The sequence below is a fragment of the Euprymna scolopes genome, chromosome 2, assembly GCF_053919585.1.
Source record: "Euprymna scolopes isolate OS-2025 chromosome 2, ASM5391958v1, whole genome shotgun sequence".
NCBI classification, from domain to species: Eukaryota; Metazoa; Mollusca; class Cephalopoda; order Sepiida; family Sepiolidae; genus Euprymna; species Euprymna scolopes.
The window spans coordinates 165,481,116-165,507,575 of record NC_136483.1 but is presented as its reverse complement, the minus strand read 5'-3'; the positions used below and the strand labels follow the sequence as shown (position 1 = coordinate 165,507,575).

Below are 26,460 nucleotides of genomic sequence, written 5' to 3'. Positions count from 1 at the left end.
TTTGTCAAAATCTGACGAGATTATTTTGAAACATGGGCAGAAAAAATACCTCGATAAATATTTTAGTTTGTTTGGATTATTTTTACGCTTTTTTATGTCCTTTTCTAATATTTTTTTAAAATTTTGTCTTTTGTTAATCAATTTTTCGTTTAAAGGCACCCCCTCCTCGTCCCCGGAAATAGGCAAATGGCGACGACACGACCCATCTCATTAAAATTTGATTTTCCCCTGTAAAAAATCTACTTGATCAAATTAAGCGATGTTTTTATGCATGAGAACTTTATTCCATAACGAGTACGTACAATATAACCTTTTTTCAATATTTCCATTTTTAATGCCTTGATTAAACTGTACAACTACAAAAAATTGTGGTACATCCATACCAAACATTCCTATATTCCTAATAATTTGATGTCCATCCTTATCGGTTCTACCTATATTTTCTTTAATCTTCCATGTGAAATGGACCTGCTATCCCAACTGTTCTACATCTACCAACCCAGGGACTCTCACAAGTCTTTCTTAAAACCCATATTACTTATCCAATGTATCATCCGCATATTATTCCTCTCCATGCAACGTATGTCTTCAACCATTACTATCCACAAATATGAAATGCTAGCGGGGCCTGTGGAAATTCCACAGCGGACTCATTCGTATATAATATACTGATGTTGGCAATCTGTAGATGTTCAGCGTAAATGGAAGCGCCCTGATATTATTGTAGCTCTTTTGTTAAAACTGCAGAAGTATTTATCTCAGCTAGCAGGTGCGCCCGGCGTAGCGCAGTCGTAAAATACACTTAAATATATTTTAATTTATGCAGATTTCGTATATATTATTATAGAGTTCTATGTTCTATCGATTTTTATATATCATAAAGTTGTGATTTGATATCTATATATATATATATATATATATATACATATATATATATATATATATATATATATATATATCACTATGCTTGTCTGTCTCCATATGTTTAAACTATCTCTTCAGAAACTAAAAGTCGCAGAGCGGCAGCGGCACTATGGGCTTTATATGATTAGATCTTTTATAGACCGTTCTTTTATGGGTCTTTAGCTGGTTAAAATAGTCTTAAAGAGTCCAAAAAGGTCAAAATCGAAAAAATCGTCATACATTTTGTACATTCATGTTAGTTTATTTTTAATCAGTTCATATGCATGTCACGTTAGTACACTAGTAAAGTCACCTGCTTCGAATACTACAGTTTTGATTTCGGTTTCGATTCTAGCTGATGGCACCCATTTTTTTTTTTTTTTACTTTTGAAATCATGACTATCATAATATATAAGAAATTTGGACAAATTAAAATATCATATTTAAGCGTATTTTGCGACCGGACAAAGCCGGGCGCCTCCCCACTGCTAGTATATAAATAATGTTTTCGTCTTACCTGCGAGAAGTTAAGCTCGTTAAGAGGCACGCACTGTTCCTCGACTTTCTCAACGGCACCGTTGATTTTATTTAGCCGCTCGGCCTCCTGCGCTAGGTACAAATCCAACACGGGAATCCCACGGGCCTTCACGTCGCTCTCCGTGAGAGAGTTGACCATTAACATGATCCACACCGGCCGTTTCCTCTCCCAGTTGCCAGCAATGGCATTGAACAGGTAATCCCCGTAAAGGCCGCGACCCTTCTGGTCGTCCGTCACCCAGGCTGGCATCATGAATTTGACGTAATCCAGGTGCTGTTTGAGACGATGGTAAATATCCTCCGGGAGTACATCGGAAAGGTTCTCGCCATGGGGCAGTAACTGGCACTTGGCGAGTGCCGAGATGGTGTAAGGGTCCGTGAGGTCGAGCTCGAAGAAAACGTAGTCGGCCTGCTCGAACGCTTGTTTGGTATTGTCCGGGATGAAGTCCCACACTTTTGTGTAAGGTACGTGTATCGTGCCGAACAGATAGGACGGAGGGTCACCTTGTAGACGCCACAGAAACGAATTCAGTTTTTTCGGCTGTAAAAATAGAAATAAATATATTTAATAAATGTTTAACATCCAGGCCGTCTGTACAAAGAAATCATTTTTACAAAGATGTATACCTGGCGACGCATGCAAGAAACAACATAAAATAATTATCAAATGTACCAAAATGTTATTTGAATAAAAATTATGCGCCTGATATCATGTTATATACTTGGGCTGTGTGTAACAAGAGTTTATTTTGAGAAATGCGTACAAATTTAAGAACCTACACGTTATATCGTGGGATGCGTTAGATGAATATATCATAAAATACCTTACTGCAGGGAGTCCAGCCTTTACGTGGGTATGTTGCAGCTCATGATGGAAGGCCGTAATATTTATGAACAAATAAGAAACACTCACTGTCACATAACGATATACGTTTATGAAGAAGACACGCACACACATGTAACTACAATTCAAACATAAAAGATGAAAGTTAGAAGTTAAATATGATAAATGGATGAACGCGAATGATGTTCATCTCGACATTTTCAAAGTCACTCTCTTCCCCCACTGTCTCTATTTCCGGTAGTTGATCTCGCGAGAAGCAGCGAGAATTTAAAGTTTAGGACTACGGAAAAAGGGAGGCGACTTTGCCCAAAGAAGTAAAGAGTTACTCCCCTTTGCAGTATACTTTTGTTTCATCCCAACACTACATAAAATAATTATCGAATGCACTGAAAAGTTCATTTGAATAAAAATTATGAACCTGGCATCAGACATTTGCATGCGAAGAAACAACAAACTTGATCAATTGTTTAAAAAAATTAATTATATGTCTTATATTTGAAAAGTTATTTTCGCCAAAGGTTACAGAGGTGTAATCAAGTTAAACCAACGTGAGGTCAATCTTGTGAAACAATAATTGTCGAATAAAATGCCTTTCAGGTGGGCTTCATGAAAATATTTCTACATTCTAATTATTATACTTATTCCGAGATCTGACATTCCGAAGTACGTCTGCTAAATAGAGTGTTACAATCATATTATCTCTCTATAAACTATCTATTCATACGCCACCACTATACACTAGATCATTTTCTATATTTCGGAATTATCAATAGCAGATCCGATAATTACACAGTAAATAAAGGAACATACAATTATCATGACTATAAAATGATGTATAGGAATTTAGAAACAGAGCGGTTTAAAAAAAAAACTCTTGACCTTTCGTTCACATGACTGACTATTAGACATTGTCCAGAGTGTTTCAGGTCTCTCTGAAGAACCTAACACGTTGAAACTTCACCCTGAAACAAAGCCTTGACTAAATATTCAAAATAACATAATATTCTAGGTGTCTGTGTACTATAATTTGGTTCCAAATAAATGCGTTTTAGGTAAAATCACTATTATGTACTTATGTGTAGTGTCGTATTTAGGAAAATGCCAAACATTACAAAAAATGGTCGAATAGAAGATCTGCTATAACTATTTTTATACAAATCTCTCTCTCTCTCTCTCTCTCTCTATATATATATATATATATATATATATATATATATATATATATATATATATATATATATATATATATATATATCCATAAACATTCTAGGTTCGGTATTTTCGATTTTGAAATGGCAGATTACAATAATTTTGTAAAAATCATTGACTATAGTTATCTCCCTTAGCTTTTATAACGTTTTCAAGATTATTAAGTTCACTAAAGCTCTATAATTTGATGAATTATATTTTTATTTGGAATTATTTTTCTGATCGATGATTGTTCGTACTTTTTAGATTTTTTACTAATTTCGACATGATACGTAACTACATAATAGAAATATTTCCATAAAATGCATTTATTTAAAATGCTATTATACTGCACAAGCAGTGTGTTCAAAGTCCAAATAAAATCCGTCAGTATTTGGTTCATGTGAGGAAATAGTGCAGCTATTTCAAGTAAGGTTGCCGTTAATAAGTGAATTAGATGAATTCTTGATCGGGGCACCGCGGATAAAAAGTGATCTAGAGAAAAATATACTATACCAAAGGGATCATTAGAAAAATATACTGCAAATACAGATCAAGTAAAAAATATATATATATATTATAACACAAGAATCAAGAGAGAGATATAATATAGCATAGGGATCAAACGAAATATATACTATGCCAAAAGGATAAAGAGAAAGATGTACTATAACAAAAAAAAAAATCAAAAGTAAGATAGAGTATAACAAAAGGGAAAAAAAAGATATACTATAACAAAGTGTCAAATAAAAATGTATATTATAACAAAGAGATCAATGAAAGACATACTATAGCAAAGGGATCAAGAGAAATATATACTATAACAAAGGGATCAGTAGAAAGATGTACCACACCAAAGAGATAAATAGAAATATATACTATAACAAATACATCAATTTTAAAAATACTTTAACAAAGTGATAAGGAGAAAGATATACTATAACAAAGGGATCACTAGAAAAAATATACTATCACAAAGAGATTAATAGAAATATATACTATAACAAAGAGAACAATGAAAGATATACTACCACAAAGGGATCAGTACAAAGGTATACCATAACAAAGTGATAAATAGAAATATATACTATAACAAACATTTGATATAAGAAAGGGACCAAGAGGAACATGATAACAAAAGCATCTTGAGGAAAGTATATGACAAAGGAAGATATACTTTAACAAAAGAATCAATCGACAGATATAACAAAGGGATCAATAGAAAGTACACTATACAAAAGGGGTCAACAGAAAGATATACAATAACAACATATAACCTATAACGAAGGAGTCAACAGAAATATATAATATGATAATCGGAGCAATAGAAAGATATACAGGGTGGCCACAAAGTCTGGCCACATAATGTAGCCTGACTTTGTGGACACCCTGTATTGTTAATGACTGGCCAGTTTTCATTTGTTATTATTATACTGTGTTACTTGCAATAAAGAAAAACACTACTTGACTAATATTTATTTTAAGAGCTCAAAGTGGTTTACTTGAAGCATTGTTTTATGTGTATATAAAATACATTTAGTTTAATAGGAGTCAATACAATGCAGAGATGTAACGGTTAGACAAAGCTTAAGCAACTTAATATACGATGATGGAACCAGCTATGCAGGTTCACCTTTAGTTCACCGAAACAAGTCCCGTTAGTACTACACCTAATACAAAAAATGAATTTGATTATAATAGTCAGAGCCCTGAGAACCAACCTTCCCAGAGGATCATCGGTCCTTTGAATAGCGAACAAACTCCACGTCGATCTAACAGAATTCGCAGACCAGTCCAGCGACTGGATTTATGAAAAAAAAAACCCAAACTATTTTCAATCCCTTTTACAAGTGGGAGAGATTGTTATATACACAAAGTCTGGCTACATTATGTAGCCAGACTTTGTGGCCACCCTGTACTATAACACAGGAATCAGTAGAAAGATATACTATAACACAGGAATCAATAGAAAGATATACTATAACACAGGAATCAATAGAAAGATATACTATAACACAGGAATCAATAGAAAGATATACTATAAGAAAAGAACTGGTTAATTGTAGAGATGAACCTTAGTGTTCTTCATATCTTTACTAATTCAACGTTTAAGAAGAATCTATTATTTCAAATACAGATAGCAAGTGTTCACCCCCCAGGAATTGGATCTTTGAGTTCTCAGAACGTACTGAAGTAAAATGCAAAACACCGAAAAGTAAATGACTAAAAGATATCAGCATTATTAAACTGTAAGAGGCATTCTAAACGCAGAAATAGCATTTGAAAATCTGAATAAATTCGTCAAATACAGCACATCGTTTGTGACAATCTACAAGTATCCATGATCATGATTAAAAACGAAAACATCTTTTATCAGAAGTAACACTCTGAAATGTTGTCCAAGATTTATAGAGGCAGAAACTAATGAAAGAATTCAATACAACCCAGCATGCAGAAAAGATATAACCCAAAGGGAGACAAAGACTATATAAATCTGACATAGGCTTGCGCTGAAGGACACAAAATGAAATAAACGAAGTAATTTCTCGTGGCACAACTGTTGCAGAGCTGGAGTCTGTATAAACGGGTCTATATAACTGATGTCTCTTTAACGTAGTGGTGTATATATATATATATATATATATATATATATATATATATATATATATATATATATATATGTGTGTGTGTGTGTGTGTGTGTGTATATATATATATATGTATGTTTATATATATGTATGTATATATATATGTATGTATATATATATGTATATATATATATATATATATATATATATATATATATATATATAAAATAAAAATTGCAATTAAATTTACCAAAATGATCCAAGGTGGTAAAATTAAAGTATATTATAAATATTAAAGAATTAATATTTATAAAATTATCTCAGCGAGATGTAAAAGCTCGATAAAACCAAATAGGAACTAGAGCTTATAATACGAGCAACCAGTTAATAAAACATGTTAAAAAACACTTTGAAATGAATTAAAAACATATTTAATATGAAAAGGAAACACTAGATAAGTGGATAGTTCTTAATCCGCGGAGTTTCGAAGAAATACTGTCCTTTCGAATCTATCGACTGGTGTTAATCCTGACACCCTACACTGATGATTTACGAAAGGATGAAACACTAATGTCTGTAGGTATTTAATAATTATTATAGTAAATAATTATGTCAGTCCCTTTCAAAAACTCGTTTCTTATCGTTTAATACTTTCAGTTGAATAAAACGTCGGTCAATGTAGCACTTATGCGCAGATCATCATATAATAATTAGATCACTCTGACAGACGTTAAAACATTTCAAAAATAAATGTTTAAATTTAAATGGTTAACGGTGGCCGAATGGATTAGATCTTTGCTAATAAAGTCAGAAATGGCTTCTGTTGCCGGGTTTGAATCAATCGATCGGTGTTAATCGTGACACCCTGCACTGGTGATTCCCGAAAGGATGAAACACTAGTGTCTATAGGTATTTAATAATTATTATAGCAAATAATTTTATATATATATACATATATATATATATGTGTGTGTGTGTGTGTGTGTGTGTGTGTGTGTGTGTGTATGCGTTTTAACATTGTGTGATCGTCTAGTTCCTTCAATGTGCATATAACGTCCATTGAGCGTCTCTAATGTTCATGCGTGTGAATATTTTTATAACATTGTTTAGAACAACTACTGACAATGACAACTTATACAGAAAGTCGTTACCAAAAGGACGGATAACATTGTTTGTGGGATCACCAGCAAAAGCGTCATACCTTCACAAACATCCTTCCATGCTTCCTGAAATTAAAAATACTTTTCATTCTCAAAAGGAAAACGCCAAGAAGTGAACTACATTTGGATATAACCATTTATTTCCATGCTGGGTTCCTTTCTCAGAGTTTTTACACACTTTGTACAAGTTTACATTTTGCTATTTTGTCCCTTTGACTTTTACGGACGTCCACTCCAAACCTTGTCTGTAACTGCATTGGGTAGCGAACTAATCTCTCTATGCGTATCTCTAAACTATATTTTCTAAACTGACCACATAACAAATAATAAATTTACGTATCGCAAAAAAAAACTAGTCACCCATGTTCGTCACCTATTTTTGTTTATGTTAGTTATGAAAACTAACATTCCTTTTACCAAGTTAACATTTTTGGGAACTATTTTAAATCAATAATTTTTATCCCAAAAAATACCTTCCGCCTTGATAACATTATTTGTTTCTATTTTTACAAATATCAATAACGATCATAATAATAATCGTCCAGCTAACTTGGCATTGCCCGGACCAACTACGCAACCGAACAACTTTGATGGAATGTCTAACATTTAAATAATATAAAACGATATTAAAATTATAAGTTTAATTTTACTAACGTAGACTTAGTATTAGGTTGGCGCAAAAATAATGTCATTTTTTTACGTTCAACTATATATATATATATATAAACGACATTATTTTTGCACTAATATAAAAAACAAAGACACACAATTATAAAACATTTTTATTAATATTTGATTGTCTCTAAAAAGCCTCATAAACCAAAGACGATATTTTTCGTTGTGAAACGTGCATAATACGGCAAACGATAAAGAAAAAAACATAATTCGCCGAAATGAAAATTAAAAGATAAACAAGAATTATGATTGTTAACTAATTTTTCCTTCGAACATAAGAATGCAATAAACTAATATATGTGCTCTGAAGTTTGAAATATAGTTTCATTGAGCTTGTTATTTGAAATAAGTTGGATGATATTAATATATATATATATGTATATTTACTTTAAAATATACATTTTTATATAAAAACTCAGGACTATATACCTACAAATATTTACACACATACACACACACACACTCTTACACAACACACACACACACACACACACACACACATATATATATATATATATATATATATATATATATATATATATATATATATATATATATATATATATATATATATGGAGGGTGTTGATGAGACGATTCCAATATATTTCCTCAATCGCAGAAAATTAGCGATTCTACTCTGAATTCCCAATTCTGGTAGAATTATCGATTCCGATATAATTCTTTTTAAATTTCTAAATATTTAGCTATTCGGTTATTTTTAGTTGATTTATTTCTTATTTGCGGATTACTTTAAAAAAAAAAACATGTGATTTGTGCATATATTTTTGTAAACGTAAAATAAATTTGTCGTGATGTCGGCGGGTTTGTTTATAGAGTTTAGTTTTACTGGTCGTTTATAAGTTTATCTTCATTATCAGCGATGGAAAATTAAGTTTTAAACGAGACCAAAAAAAAAAAAAAAGAATTGTATTAGGCATTGGAAAATAGGCACACATTTTTCTGATCCCGTTTCTGACACCCCCAAATATTCCAATTTTCCTGATTTTGATTAATCACCCTCGCACTAATATATATATATATATATATATATATATATATGTATATATATATATATATATATATATATATATATATATATATATATATGTATATATATATATATATTTAAAATAGGCTCCTACAGTCTTTGACAGACTATGGATACCCACCGTAGTGGTGCCTGCGAGTGAGATTTTTGTGGCAGGGATCTTTGACCACCCGTCTACTGAGTCGACATTGTTAAATACCAGTGGAAAGTGAAGTGTATGTTCAGGGTTACTGGAAACAAATGCTGAGATAAGCGGAGAGCACATACAGCGCCTAGAATTCCCAAATGGTCACCCATCTGTTACTAACAAGACTCAACGTTGCTTAACTTCGTTGATCTGACAAGAAGCGGTGTGTCAAACCGATTATGCCGTATATATAACTCTACAAAACTCCTCTGCCAATTTTGGGTCGAACCACTCGAAATTTTAGATATAGATCAATAGATAGAAATGGATCAATCTTTTAATTTGATTTGAGCCCAAAGCAATAAATATTAAGAGGTTCAAATTGGGGTCAAAGTTAAACAAAATTTGACCTCTGCGATCTCTAGACAAAGGGCAAGCTTTTTAATCGGTTTTTGGCCGAAAATCTGGCTGCCAAGGGGTCAAAGTTTAAAAGATGTAATCTTTGTGGTCTCTAGTAAACTATTCAGCCAATTTTGGGTCTAAACATTTGAAATCTTACATAAAGGTATTCAGACATGAAGCAAGCTTTTTAATGAAGTTATGAACAGTGCGTAGGGCCCGAACAAAGCCGGACTGAACTGCTAGTATTTTATAAAAACATGACAAGTAGTTTACATAAATCAACCTATGTTTCCGTGGTTACGTGCCCAATTGACAGGGCCATCAAACAAGTTAGCACAAAAAACAGTGGTTTTATGTAGACCACTTTAAATGAAATGTTCATCTCCTTTTCCCTCTCTCTCTTCCGCTCTCTCTCTCTCTCTCTTTATATATATATATGTGTGTGTGTGTGTGTGTGTGGTAGAACCTCACGATACAGCATTAAAAATTAGTAACAAAATACTGTACACTATATAATACACATGTATATAAGCAAATAACATTATAAGTAAGGCGGAGCAAATACCGTAATCAGGGACCAGGAAAACATCGTATTCCACATCGTAACCCTAAAAAACGTATCCTAGGGCCACCGTGTCCCGGGCTTCTGCTGTATAAACACACACACACACACACACACACACACATATATATATATGTCTATGTGTGTGTGTGTGTGTGTGTGTGTGTGTGTTTCCCTGGTGTCTCAACAAATGTAATATGATGACCTGTTTCGTGACGTTTGCAAATGCTAACGTACACATCATCAACGTTGTCTGAAAAATAATGGTCATCAATTTGCAGAAATGATTCTTCAATTAAATTTGTCTTCTGCATTCGATGTGTTTAGTTCTCTCGCACTGCAAGAACTTAGACACCAGTGTTGGAAAGTGGGATTTACGAAGTCAGCGCCCCCGGCAATAAGCAAAAATTTCAAGTTCTTTTTGCTTATTGCCAGGCATGGCAATATTTTTCTCCTCAAAATTTGAAAAGGTCTGGGACCTTTTTAATTTTTGTATTTTAATTTTTCTTGGCCGATGAAATCAAATATGATTGAAACGGTCTGCACATCGTAGCAAGATATGGCTGTATTTACATAAAGAATATATATATATGATGATTGCAACGTCTTGTCAGACGAGTGCCACTCCCTCAGACATTTAAAATCCATGAGCCCAAATGTCGGAGGGAGTATCTATACAAATATGATGTTACAGAGTCTTAGCTTTGTACGATAGCTAAGTCTCTCTCTCGGTTCAAAATGTTGAGATCCAGCAACAAGCAAGAGCAAGATAGCCAGCAACAAATTAAACTGCAGACCAGCTTAATGCGGGTACTGGTCTTCCGCTTTATGGTTTTTTAAATCAGAGATTTGCTTCTCCTAGAAATGTTGCCTTCACCATGGCTTACGAGAGCCCTCTCTACCCCAATACACATATACACACACAAATATACAGGGTGCTAGTTGGCCGTTGACCCAGAAAAAGAGTTCATTCGCCCTTTATATATATATATATATATATATATATATATATATATATATATATATATATATATATAAATTTAGGTATTTAAAATTTATGATTTGAAAAGATTAAATTTCAGATATAGAAATTTTTATTGTTTGAAAACAAAGAATACAATTAAATAAATCTGTTTAAAGGAGTTTTCGATATATATATATATATATATATATATATATATATATATATATATATATATATATATATATATATATATATATAGGTCACTCGGTGAGAGTCGAAGGTGAGATGACATGATTCAGATGAGGTGGGGTGAAAGGGGTATCATGCATTGTTGGTTGTCCTATCTTCCCGCGTTGACGCCCATCTTGTACTAAGAAACTCGTCTTGTCTACTATAATTTACAAATAGCGATTGTTGTTCTTCTGCCTTTAATTAACTGAAAAGACTTTTAATGCCGCCGCTATAATTACGTGGATGTGGACTAACTACTCCCAATTATCTCTCGCAATGTGAAAAATAAATAAACTGAGTAAATACACATACGAAAGAAGAAGAAAAAGAAGAAGAAGAAGAAGAAGAAGAAGAAGAAGAAGAAGAAGCCTGAAGATCAAAAGAAAAAATGGTTCTATTTTAAAAACTGCACAAAGATAAAATTCTATTGCAGAAGTTTTCATGTTTAGTTTGGGATTTATCGGTTTTACACTATATCCACCTCCCTTTTTTTACATAGGCACCACCACTTATCAAGGCCCAGAGGCCACTCGAGAATTACGGTTAAAGGATGTACAGTAGTCAATGTGACAATATAGTAATCGTTAGTAATGGAAATTCGGTAAATTTGTTAACTTAAGTGGAACAGCTCATTAAAAATTTGTTTACGTTGGACTTGAAGGCAACCATATTGTAGTCAGATGGAAAGCAGGCAAACGGAAGACAGTTCCGCATATTATTAAAAAAAAAAAATCACCAGATACAATAAATTGAACACAATTTCCGGATAGCTAAATACAGAGTAACCCGGATATTAGAAACTTCTTCTCATGCCCCTACATATCTCTTATATCAGGGTTACTCTAATATCCGGGTTTCACTGTACTTTAATTAGCACAAAGATAATTATGGTTATCTGGCATATTCTTCGAGGCATTTCACTGTTGCATTAATTCCTGTGTTTTATAGACGGCAATAGCTGATTTGGAGTCCCCGTCGAAACATGTTCAAATATATTTTAACTGAAAGATTTTTTTATATATTTTATTAAGGGATTTTTTTTTTTTGCGTAAGAATAATATATTTTTTTAAGAATGTGTCGCATAAAAAAGACGCTTCAAAATAAATTTTCATTGAATGAACTTATAGTTAGTATTATTAAAAATTCTTCGACAACAAGATATACTGGATTCGTACTTGTTATGTATCATAATTAGGGCTATGACAACAGCACATATTTTTCATTGTTTTTACTCTCAAGTATATATCCGACACAGACACAATTACTCAACCAAGAACCATATCACTCTACATAAAAACATAAGATATCAATGTATACATACCTGAGAATCAAAACAAGGAAAATAATATGCTGTTGTCATATCCCTAATTATAATACATAAGTTGTAATCGCTTTTTGTTATATATTTTCACAAAAAAAAACGTAAGTGAAACAATGTGAAAAATGTTTATTTTTAATTAATAAATGTGTAATATTTATTTCTTATTACTGTTTTTTATGTGAAACAGTAAACATTTTCTTACAGAAAAGTATGATCCTTACGCCAAGCTTCTACTACCAACAACAGCAGCAGCAGCAGCAGCAGCAGCAGCGACAACAACAACAACAACAACAACAACAACAACAATAATAATAATAATAATAATAATAATAATAATAATAATAATAATAATAATAATAATAATAATAATAATAATGTCTCGGTAATTAAATATGTGAAAAATTCCTTCAGTTAAAATATTTGATTGTTTTTGTTGGGGACACCAAATCAGTTATCACCGTCTAGAAAACGCGGGAAGTAATGCAACAATGGAATGCCCTGAAAAATATGCCGGATTACCAATTAGTTTTTATTGTGCAATAATTTATATCTGTATTAAAAAGTTAAAACTTTTTTTTAAAAAAGAGCATTGTTTATATCCGTTTTGGTAAAAAAAAAAAAAAAAATATATATATATATACTGATGCTTGCCCACAGCTACAAATTCGGAATAGGGCATGTGAGCGAGAAAAAAAAATGAAAGTAGAAACAAGGAGACAACAACTACATGAGAACTTTTTATACTACTACTAAGCTCTACAAACTCTATTGAATAATGCTGAAGTAAATACCGAAGCAGAAGATATATACATGATACATAAAGTAGTAAATATATATGTGCTCGCGCATCCGCGTGTTAGTGTGTGTTGTAGTGTTGTACTTTATATAGCAATCAACCGAATAGCGTAGACAGACAGCGAAATAAAGGGTCGGTCGATCCTATGAATCTCATTTTTGCAATAAAACACCGAGCCTATCCAATCAGAACAAAAGCAGTGAAAGAAAGAGAGACGCTTTTAACGGTAATAAATCTCGAAACTTACACCGAAACGTTTCTCTAATATTCGTCAAGCTGCTCTTGATTTTGAGGAGAAGGAGGAGGGGGCGAGGTGAGCGACTTGGGGTTTATTTGTTGTCTTGTTTTGTCGTCAAATATTTACGCTTGCACACGCAGAAAAGTCGAGAGATTAGTTCAGAGACGATGCTTTTACTCGGGCTTTTAAAGCTAACGAAAACGAAGTTCAGACGGAACAGTAAACACCAACAATAACAGCAAGCAATCAGGCAGGCTACGCGCATAATAACGCCTACAACCACATCTGAAACAAACCATGATAAGCAATGTAATAACATTCTAAATTATTATAATCTATTATGGAAACTTGGTATCTATTATCGATCATCATGAATCGAACCTTCTGCTTGGTGCGGATTGTGAACCCACGTGACTTATTTTTCGCTATTCCTTCCGATCCAGGGCAAGTTGGTTAATGGACACCCAACCGTTGAGAGATGTCCAAAAACATTTTCTCTCCACCTTCTCTTGGCTTTCCTCTTCCTCTTTTGCCGTCTACCATGCCCTCAAGGCATAACTTTGACAGACCAGTGGTTGATCGTTTGACATGGCCAAAAAGTTTAAGGGTTTTACTTTTAATTTTATCAAATAGAGGGGACGGGAAGTGGTTTGACGAAGGTTGGATATTTTGTTTTTTTCGATCAGTCGATGTCCTGTAATGAAACGCATTACGCGATTTTGAATCACCTCAACGCAATTGGCGAGCTGTTTGGTCCATGTTAGACAATCAAGTCCATATAAAACTACTGGGAGGACATCAATTAAATAAACTTTTACAGTTCTCGGCACTCTTTTTGATTTTAGAATGGTGCTGAGTTTTTGAAAAGCCGCCCAACACAGCCCGATTCTGTGTTTCAATGTCATGCCGTGGTCACTGGAGAAAATCAGTTTATGCCTTAAATATATGAATTGGGCGACCTGTTTGATGAGTAGAGCTGTGACAACAGCATATTCTTTTCATTGTTTTGACTCTCGAGTGTGTATCAGTTAATATTTTATATGTTTTTATATAGACTGATGTGGTTCTTGGTTGATTAACTGAGTCTAACTGTGTCGGATATATACTCAAGAGTCAAAACAATGAAAAGAATATGCTGTTGTCACAGCCCTATTGATGGGTTCACTTTGCTTAGATTAAACAGTGATTTAGCTGTAGACATACATCCTGTTTTCTATAGGTTTATTTCTAATCATATCTATTACTTAACTATATACTATTATTATGGGGAGTAGAAAGTGAACCAATACAAAAAAAAAATCTAAAATGAAATTGACCTATAAGAGCCCCTAAAATGTACTTGTTCTAAGGTCTTTACTTTCTCTCTCAATTCCATCCTTATCTCTTCTTCCCATGTTTTCCTTGTGAACTGACACCGTTACCTCAACTGTTTTAAATTAATCCAAGAACTTTCATCCGTTCTGTCAGCGTGGTCAAACCATCAAAGTCTCCTGTTCTGTACACATCTCTCTATACTATCTAAATTTAATCTTTATATATATATATATATATATATATATATATATATATATATATATATATATATATAGCTTTATGTAAAAGGAAAAGAGAAAGATCAATTCCACAAAAGGAGACTTATCCGGATAATGCCAAGCTCAACAATAATTATTTGAGCTTATACAATAAGACAACAAGAGTATGAAATGAAGACACAAAACTATATATTGGTAGATATAGAATGGATCATTTATTGAATAATGGAATACAGGCAAAATTTGGGGGATAGAAGGAACACTTTATGCCAGGGCATTTCGAAGCCTATTGCTTCTCATCAGAAGAGTAGAGAAGGTGCTAGGTAGCACGTGGGAGATGCGGCGTCTAGCGTAAGGTTCGTTAGGGATGAAAAAGATTAAGAGGGATTATAGAGTGTTGGGGGAACCTTCTACCCCCCAAATTTTGCCTGTATTCCATTATTCAATAAATGATCCATTCTATATCTACCAATATATAGTTTTGTGTCTTCATTTCATAGTCTTGTTGTCCTATTATATATATATATATATATATATATATATATATATATATATATATATATATATATATATATATATAAAGGCTTCCTTCAGTCTTGATAGACTATGGATACCCACGGTAAGGGTGCCTGCACGTGAAATTTTTGTGGCAAGAGTTGCGTAATCTCCAACCACACCTCTCCTGATTCGACCTGGTTGAATACCAGTGGCAAGTGGAGGTTCAGGACGACTGGAAACAATGCCGAGATAAGCGGAAAGCACATACAGCGCCTAGAATTCTCAAATGGTCACCCATCTGGTACTAGCCAGGCTCAACGTTGTTTAACTTCGGTAATCTGACGAGGACCGGTGTGTCAACGTGATTATGCCGTATATATATATATATATATATATATATATATATATATATATATATATATATATATATATATGTGTGTGTGTGTGTGTGTGTATGTGTGTATATATATATACATACATATATATATAATATATCTATATAAGGACATTATATATATATATATATATATATATATATATATATATATATATAATAGACAGATAATAGACTATAATAGACAGACAAACAAAATAAGATTGAAAAATATCATCTCTAGCAGAGGTGACAATGGAAAAAGTCTGATGTGTCCTTGAAATTATTCTAGTCAACATCCTCTCGTAACATACTAGAAAAAAAATAGAATTAATAAATATGTTGAAAAATAGTTGGACTTTTTTTTTTTTGTTTTGTAGTCACTGTTTTCATTTTTTTTTTTTTTTGTATTTACTTGTGTCACTATTTTGTTCAGTGCGAAATATCTGCTGAAATGTCCCTTTTCATCAAAAAAAAAAAAATGGCTTTCTGAACATTTCGTTTCTAAGGTACAAACAACATCCGCTGGCCGAACAATTTCTGGATTTCTGGTGGCATCATCCTTACTTCCGCTTCCGGGTCTTTTTCCCCCCGATACTTATTTGCCAAGAATTCCCGGATGGCTATTTGTGTGTGTTGGGGAGTAAGCTGTAAAATTCTCTGCAATCATTTGCTAGTTTCCTTGTCTTTATCTCGACTCTCAATTCCTGTTTTTCTCATTTCTATTATACTTTAAATAACTAAAGCAAAATACGAAGAAAAAAGTGATCCTCTATTTTATCGCCATATTGATATGTTGCCACGATTGTTAATTTTTTTTAAATTATTTTCCCTTTTTTTGTATATTTTTTAAAACTTTCTTCATACGTTGTACACTTTCTTTCTATATCTTTTGTCAGTAAGTCAGAAATAATTAATAGCGAAGAATTTGTAAACAAATAATAAAAATGTAACAAGTAATTTATTTTAAAAATTTTCTCGTATTTTTTTTTTCGTGCAGAAACTGTTTATGAGATTGTTTAAAAAAAATTATAGAACTTTTGTAGGATAAAATTTGATTAATCCATACACGAAAATGTCATGCTGAAATGATAGCTAAAATAAAATTGTTATCCTACTACTAACCCCAAGTCTGGGTGGCAACCCAAACAAAAACCTTCTTAATAGTATATGTAAGCGCTTAAGCTTAGCGAATTTACCCTATAATCTCGACAACCATTGTTGCTGATACGCTAGCTTTCATGGAAATTAAGTTTGGAAAAAAGGATTTGATCGGTTTCCACATGTTACAAGCATACAGGTCGGTAGAGAATTGAATTTCACTGCGTTTGCTATAACTTATTTGTGTTTTTTATTTTTATTTTGCCGACGATTTATCAACTGCTAATTATTTTGTGCGTTGCTTCCTTTCTTTATACTAGGTACGTGTAAAATAATTGGCTGAGACTCAAAATGTATTAACATTTTGACCCCTCCCTTAATTATAATAAATCCGTATTAAGGAAATCAATATAACTTGGAGAAAAAATAATTTCTCGAACTAACGATATTATCATTGAATTAAGCATTGTCTCTTTAATATTTTCACACAAAAAAGTTATACTTGCAAAAAATATTTCCTCTTTTTTAAAGCTTATGTTTTTAGCGTAATTTTTATATGTAAGATTCTAATATTTTCGTTAAATGAATGAACGTGTAATATTTAGCGTAACATAATTTTGATATAATCTGGAAAGAAAATATAAAAATTTAAAAGCAGGAACACACAAGAATAATTAAATTATAAAATGGTCAAAAATATACAAACGTTCACGATAGGAATATACGGATGGACGGTTGGGAAAACTTGCAACCCTTCCCTCCCTTCAACTACCCAACATCATTTACAGATAGCTTTTTGACTTTCTGACATTTTGTGCTTTCGTAGAACTCATGCTAGGCGACTTTTAGTTTGTTTTGATTACTCGAAGCCAGAATCTCTCGCTTTTGAGGGCTAATTAATCTAATTTTTTTTTACAAGCAATGTGTTTTTTTTTTATTTGATTCAATATCTTAAGATATCACTAATTATCTTCAAAATAGTCCCAGAAAACTAATATTTATTTTTCAAGGGATTTTTTACAATACATTTATTTGACTTCAAAATTTAGCTGGACTTGTCAGTTTCCGAATGTCACCACGAAAGCATTTTCCATTATAACTTTTATATTTCACGTGTAAAAATATCTTTTCCTTCTGGAAATTAACTTTAGGTTTAATCTTTCAAATATAATCAAAAAGTAATCCGAAACCTACAAAAAAATTAGTCTGTTGCCAAGGTCGCTGGAAAGATGGTGGGATCCTTCTACCGCTCCAGAAGATATCTCACTACTGATGCAATTCTCTATCTATATAAAAGCCAAGTACGTCCAAGGATGGAATACTGTTGCCATATCTGGGCAGGAGCTGCTAAAAACTGCCTATCCTGCCTTAACAGAGTACAAAATAGACTTCGTGGCTTAGTGGGGGATGCCCTTTTCTCTACCCTGCAACCTCTCTCCCACAGAAGAGACGTTGCGAGCCTATCCTTGTTTTATCGCTATTTCCATGGCAAGTGCTCGTCTGAACTCCAATCTCTGGTCCCCCCCTCGCCAATCTTTCACGAAAAACACCCGTCTAGCCGAATCCACTGTGAAAAATTTCCCCCACTATTTATCTGTGCCTAAATCAAAACGTGGATTCCATGAACAAAGCTTCTTTCTTAGAACTGCACGCCTGTGGAACTCTGTTCCGTCTGCCTGCTTCCCACCGGACTACAACTTGGATGTGTTCAAGTCCAATGTTAACAAATTCCTAATGAACCGCCCCCTTAAGTAAACACTTCATCAAATCTCCACACTAACGTAGTGTACTTGCAATAACCCTTATCCCTGAGTGGCTTCCGGGCCTTGATAAGTGGTGATCACTGTGTAAAAAAAAAAAAAAAATTATATTAGTCCATCCATGTGGATAAGGACGTCTTCTTCATCATTTCCTTCTTTTATTTTTTTTTGTTTTGTTTTTGATTGACTTTGTGACTCTGTTGATGATTGACTAAAATTGGCACAACGAGTGGACAAAAATAAAACACGTCTAAAGATTCTGGAGTCTGTCTCTACTGCGGTTCGAAAAACTTCTTTATGTCGATATGTCGGCAAAAAGAGACGGCAAAAACGTTATTTCTCTTTGGGGAACTTTTACCTCTTTTCCCTCATGTTTTTATTTTTATTTTTTATTTTTTATTTTATTTTATTTATTCATTTTTATGGAAGAGGTTTTTCTTTGAACAGTATTGACTCTGGTAAACATTTATAATTAAAAAAATATATTATTATTATTATCATTATTAACGGTGAATCGGCAAGTGTCCGTGGCTCGGTGGTTATCATCATGATGTCGTATTAATCCATAATTTCTATTATTTGCATTCGTTTCACCGATATGTATCTAGTCAGTATTCTTTCAAGACAGACATCGGGGATTATGGGAGGGACCACATGAAGGTTGCCAACATCCTAAGTGAAAGTGATTTCTGTGGAACGAACTGGATTCGAACTTGGAACACTCAGATCGTCAGTCCACGTTGCTGAGCACTAGACCACTATCACCTCCCAGGCACGGGGGTTAAAAATACGGACTGACAACCTGGAGGTGACAATTTTGAATTCATTTCATTCCACACAAACACTTCCACTTATGATGTTGTCCATATTCGCATGGTTCCTCCCGAAAGTCTTCGATATCTTTCTTGGAGGAATTCTAACAAGAAACCAATACCAACAATGGAATAAATCTAATTCATAAGAAATGTTTAAATTAATGAGCAAGGGATTACACGGATTGCTATAGAAAGACCTGTGGAATTTCGATGGGATCCCGCTTGTATAATTTGATAGCACAAAACGAATGCTAAAGTAATTATTTAGTTCTGAAATTGAGTTGTGTTTGGAAAAAAAAAGAGAATGCATTTTAATTCTTCCAAGCAAGAGTACTTAACTGATCAAGTTAGATATTTCTCTCGCCATATTTCACGGTATGTTTATTCAACTAGCCTCTAATAGTTTTAATGTGTCTGTAGGTATTTAGACAACGAGTGGCCTTTACTTTTCAGTTAATTTATGACACAGTAAACAGACATTTAAATTAGATAGATTTTGCCACCAGAGTCCACTGAACTAGACTCTAAACCGGCTAGCCAAAACATAAGTCTTTCAAGATGGCAATAAGTTAGGAATGCCTTTTCAAGGCTATAGCTGATAAAAAAAGTCTATCTCTAGACTCAGATGACTAGAAGCAACGCTGGGGTAAGCGATGACATTAGGATTAGTATTCAACATCCAATACGAACGTTCTATTGTTGACCTACTTCTCAGCTTGAATGCATAGAGAAACAAAATTTATTTAAATCCAATAATAGTACTTCGACAGAATAGTTACTTTATGTATACAGGGTGTCCACAAAGTCTGGCTACATTATGTAGCCAGATTTTGTGGGAGCATCCTGTAGATTATGTAGCCAGATTTTGTGGCCACCCTGTATACACACACACACACACACACACACACACACACACACACACACACACGTGTGTATATATATATATATATATATATATATATATATATATATATATATATATATATATATAGGGTGCTCACAAAGTCTGGCTACATAATCTACAGGATGCTTCCACAAAGTCTGGCTACATAATGTAGCCAGATTTTGTGGAAGCATCCTGTAGATTATGTAGCCAGATTTTGTGGGCACCCTGTATACACACACACACACACACACACACACACACACACACACACACACACACACACACACACACACACCTGTATATATATATATATATATAGGGTGCTCACAAAGTCTTGCTACATAATCTACAGGATGCTTCCACAAAGTCTGGCTACATAATGTAGCCAGACTTTGTGGACACCCTGTATAACGTTACGATATAAGGCGATGACAGTCTTAGTATATATGAGTGTGAGAGTTAAAATACCTCCGATTTCATAAATGAATGACTATGTTAAGAGAAGTTGTCTAGCGGGAAAAAAATATGAAAATTATTGAAGGCGAACCAAGGGAACTTGTATTAATGAAACCACGCAGCAAGAATTTGCATAAATTCCTTAAGAAATAGGTTTGTACATGTAGCGTTTGTTTATAGAGATAACGTGTATTATGAAATAGAGAAAACATCAATTTATTTTCATGCTAGCAGGTCGTGCCCGCCCTTGCCCGTTCGTAATATGCACTTAAAGTTATTTTAATTCATGCAAATTTCATATTTATAATTAGAGACCCAATTCTCTATTGTATATTATATTGGACCTAATCTATAATATATATTATTGATTTCCAAAGTTTCCAAAAACGAATGACTTGGGTGCCATCAGCTAGAATCGAAACCAAAACATTTAACACTCCAACCGCGTTCCCTACCGTTTGAGCTATCGGTAGATAGATAAGACCGATTAAAAATTAAACAACTTAAAGTTATAAATTAATTTGCGCATGCACAAAAGTAATAGAAATATGTAGGCAAGTTGAAATGAACATTTTGCATTTCAGGGAAAATAAGATAGGAATGGATTTGAAAGGCTGACTGATAAAAAGTCTATCTCTAGTTATTCATCCATCCAAACAAAGATTTTACTCATTACAAACCATCCTTGGCGTATGATTACTCTTTCTTGTTAATTTCAGTGTTATGTGACCAATAGTTTAAGAGTCTATCGGTTAAATATTTTAACACACACACTCTTACATCTACTGCTTTATTTATATAGATATGTTACTGTCTTTTTATTATATGCGTGTGATGTGGGCATGTTTGGTCATCTCTGTATGAATGTATGTGCGGAGGTGTATATGTAACAATTGTTATTTATACGTAAATTGTTATTCGTAAATGTGTACTTTTCCTTGTGTGTGTGTGTGTGTGTGTGTGTGTGTGTGTGTGTGTGTGTGTGTGCGCACGCGTAATGATGTTCCCGCCCCCCCCCCACGGATGAATTAGTGGAAATAATTCAGCGTCGTTCTTCAAATATTTGCCCGGTCGGCATTGAAAGAATGTTTTGCTAAGGGAGGAATATTGATTCACAACAAGAAACAGAAAAAAAGAAAAGGAAAAAGAAAAGAGAAAAAGAAAAAGAAAAGAGAAAAGAAAGACACTATTTACAAAAGAAGAAAGAGAGAAGACGAAAAGACAAAAAAAAATTTAACAAGATGGACAACAAAACGGTCAATGAAAAACGAAATGGAAATTTTGTCAACATGCGCTGCGGAATGAAGAGAAAACGGAAAAACAATCTATTCTATTATCTATCTATCTATCTATATATATATATATATAAAAGTGTGTGTGTGTGTGTGTGTGTGTGTGTGTCTGTGTACATTTCCCTACGCAATAACTCTGTCAATTTTAAGCCTACAGATTCGAAATTTGATATACAGGGTACTGAGATATGGAAAAATCGATGTGATTGTTTTTGGACAGAAATTTGGCGATTAAGGGGTAAAAGTTCAACGATTTGACCTTTGAGAACTCTACCAAACTCCTCCGAAAAGTTTAGGTCTAATCACGTGAAATTTTAGATATAGATTCCTTGGACATGGATCTAACTTAATAACTTGATTTCAGCCCTAAACAATCAATTTTAAGGGGTCATAATAGGGGTCAAAGTTTAAAAAAATTGACCATTTTTTGTTGTTGTTTTGCTCAGCATACACCTCAAAACACCCGGACAACGCCGGGCACCCACGCTAGTATGTATAAAAGTGAACGTGTGTGTGTGTGTACATTTTCCTACGCAATAACTCTGTTAATTTTAAGTCTACAGACTCGAAATTTGATATACAGGGTACTGAGATTTGGGTAAAATCTTCGTAATCCATATTCGGCCAGAAATTTGACCGTTAAGGGGTCAAAGTTCAAGGATTTGACCTTTGAGAACTCTACCAAACTCCTCTGACAATTTTGGGTCTAAACACTCTAAATCTTAGATATAGGTTCTTTGGACATGGATCTAACTTAATAACTTGATTTGAGCCCAAAACAATGAATTTTAAGGGGTCATGATAGGGGTCAAAGTTAAAAAAATGGACATTTTGGGGGGTATTTTTTTTTTTTTTGGCTCAAGCACCCGGGCAACGCCGGGTTGAAATGCTAGTGTAAAATAAAGAGAAATAAAAAGTGAATACCAGTGAAGATTGACACGTAGGAAAGAAAGGTACAAAGGTAACGAGAAGAAGAAAAAAAGAAAAAAGAAGAAAAAGAAGAAAAAATGAATGAATGAACTAAAAGAATAAAAACGTAATAAATCGTGTTAGTTCCTTCTACTAAATTTAATAACAAAAAAATAAATAAATAAAACATTGTCACTTCAGCATTTAAGATTTGGAAGACATTCAATAAGTTCTTAGTTTTTCAAAGAATTTCTCCGAAAAGTGATGGACGGCAGTTTTTATGGTATTTTATGTTTATTAAATTAAGTAAAAGTACACAAAAGTTACAAAACACTCTCACCACCTGCCCACATAAAGAATGAGTTTCTAAATAATATTATGATATAATTTCAGCATGAACCGTATAATATTCTGTGTACCAGGACTAAGCATTTCCTGCGAGGACGGAACGTGGACGTCTCCATGTAGCTCAACTACCAAAAAAAATTATCATTTCATACTTTGCTATATATATGTGTGTGTGTGTGTGTGTGTGTGTATGAATTTAGGAAAAATCGTACCCAGAAAACTAGTTCCATTTTTTCTAGGTAAGAAAACTGGTATCTCATTGAATAAATATCGATTAAAAACACATTTATGATCATTCTTGAAGGAGATATTGTTTTTAAAAGAGACTATACACCCCATAGTATTTTTTAAAAACTATTTTTACTTGTTTTCTGCTGTTTTAAAGCAAATCTTTTTCTAAGTGTCCGTTTTCTACTTAACTGGCTAAGTTTTTAGTGGTCCCACTTATTTTAAAGCGTTTATTCTGTTCAAAAACGAGACTACAGACCGCATAATATTTTATAAAAAATATTTATGCTTATTTACTGTTGTTTTTAAAAAGAAAAAATCGATTTTTATACCTAGCTAGCTAAGATGTAGGCAATGAAAAGACACGCTGTAATAGTGTCTATAAAAGCGAAACACAGCAATTCAGAAATTGTAAGATTTCTAAAAATTCTCCAGTGATGGTTTTCAGTGTCGTAAGCAGTGAAGAGCACACCATGCCTCCTCACTTTTTCACAGCGTTTTAGTGTCAGTGCAGATGCCTATATCGAGACTGTTCATATCATTGTAAAGCCACGGGGGAACAACGTAGCTAATGAAAGGGCCTATGTCTTCTAACAAGCCTTCGGTGAACCACGTAGCTAATGAAAGGGCCTATGTCTTCTAACAAGCACTGGGTGAACAATGTAGCCAATGAAAGAGCCTATGTCTTCTAACAAGCATTGGGTGAACAACGTAGCTAATGAGAGGGCCTATGTCTTCTAACAAGCCTTGGGTGAACAATGTAGCCAATGAAAGGGCCTATGTCTTCTAACAAGCCTTGGGTGAACAACGTAGCCAATGAAAGAGCCTATGTCTTCTAACAAGCCTCGGGTACACAACGTAGCTAATGAAAGGGCCTATGTCTTCTAACAAGCCTTGGGTGAACAACATAGCTAATGAGAAGGCTTATGTCTTCTAACAAGCATTGGGTGAACAACGTAGCTAATCAAAGGGCCTATGTCTTCTAACAAGCCTCGGGTGAACAACGTAGCTAATGAAAGAGCCTATGTCTTCTAACAAGCCTCGGGTGAACAACATAGCTAATGAGAGGGCCTATGTCTTCTAACAAGCCTTGGGTGAACAACGTAGCTAATGAAAGGGCCAATGTCTTCTAACAAGCCTTGGGTGAACAACGTAGCTAATGAAAGGGCCTATGTCTTCTAACACGCCTTGGGTGAACAACGTAGCCAATGAAAAGGCCTATGTCTTCTAACAAGCATTGGGTGAACAACGTAGCTAATGAAAGGGCCTATGTCTTCTAACAAGCATTGGGTTAACAATCTAGCAAATGAAAGAGCCTATGTCTTTTAACAAGCCTTAGGTGAACACCGTAGCTAATGAGAGGGCCTATGTCTTCTAACAAGCCTCGGGTGAACAACGTAGCTAATGAGAGAACCTATGTCTTCTAACAAGCCTTGGGTGAACAATGTAGCCAATGAACGGGCCTATGTCTTCTAACAAGCCTTGGGTGAACAATGTAGCAAATGAAAGAGCCTATGTCTTCTAACAAGCCTCGGGTGAACAACGTAGCTAATGAAAGGGCCTATGTCTTTTAACAAGCCTTAGGTGAACAAAATAGCTAATGAGAAGGCCTATGTCTTCTAACAAGCATTGGGTGAACAACATAGCTAATGAAAGGGCCTATGTCTTCTAGCAAGCCTCGGGTGAACAACGTAGCTAATGAAAGGGCCTATGTCTTCTAACAAGCCTTGGGTGAACAATGTAGCCAATGAAAGGGCCTATGTCTTCTAACAAGCCTTGGGTGAACAACGTAGCCAATGAAAGAGCCTATGTCTTCTAACAAGCCTCGGGTAAACAACGTAGCTAATGAAAGGGCCTATGTCTTCTAACAAGCCTTGGGTGAACAACATAGCTAATGAGAACGCCTATGTCTTCTAACAAGCATTGGGTGAACAACGTAGCTAATGAAAGGGCCTATGTCTTCTAACAAGCCTCGGGTGAACAACGTAGCTAATGAAAGGGCCTATGTCTTCTAACAAGCCTTGGGTGAACAACGTAGCTAATGCGATGGCCTATGTCTTCTAACAAGCCTTGGATAAACAACGTAGCTAATAAAACGGCCTATGTCTTCTAACAAGCCTTGGGTGAACAACGTAGCTAATAAAAGGGCCTATTTCTTCTAACACGCCCTGGGTGCACAACGTAGCCAATGAAAGGGCCTATGTCTTCTACCAAGCCTTGGGTGAACAACGTAGCTACTGAAAGGGCCTATGTCTTCTAACAAGCCTTGGGTGAACAACGTAGCGCATAAAAGGGCCTATGTCTTCTAACAAGCCTTGGGTGAACAACGTAGCTAATGAAAGGGCCTATCTCTTCTAACAAGCATTGGGTGAACCGTGTCGCCAATGAAAAAGCCTATGTCATCTAACAAGCCTTGGGTGAACAACGTAGCTAATGAAAGGGCCTATGTCTTCTAACAAGCCTTGGGTGAACAACGTAGCCAATGAAAGAACCTATGTCTTCTAACAAGCCTTGGGTGAACAACGTAGCCAATGAAAGGGCCTATGTCTTCTAAAAAGCCTTGGGTGAACAACGTAGCTAATGAAAGGGCCTATGTCTTCTAACAGACATTGGGTGAACAATGTAGCCAATGAAAGGGCCTATGTCTTCTAACAAGCCTTGAGTGAAGAACGTAGCTA

The 26,460-nt window shown here is 34.2% G+C and overlaps 1 protein-coding gene and 1 pseudogene across 1 annotated transcript in view; both read right to left on the bottom strand.

Annotated features, from left to right (window-relative positions):
* The window catches only part of LOC145298595 (metalloprotease TIKI1-like), a 417,606-nt gene that overhangs the window by 265,501 nt on the left and 125,645 nt on the right, over nucleotides 1-26,460 (bottom strand). Inside the window, exon 2 of the mRNA XM_080144330.1 lies at nucleotides 1,421-1,981. Coding sequence (XP_080000456.1) covers nucleotides 1,421-1,981 — 561 coding nt within the window. The remainder of the gene's footprint in view (nucleotides 1-1,420; nucleotides 1,982-26,460) is intronic.
* Nucleotides 15,876-15,992, bottom strand: LOC145242061 (5S ribosomal RNA; annotated as a pseudogene).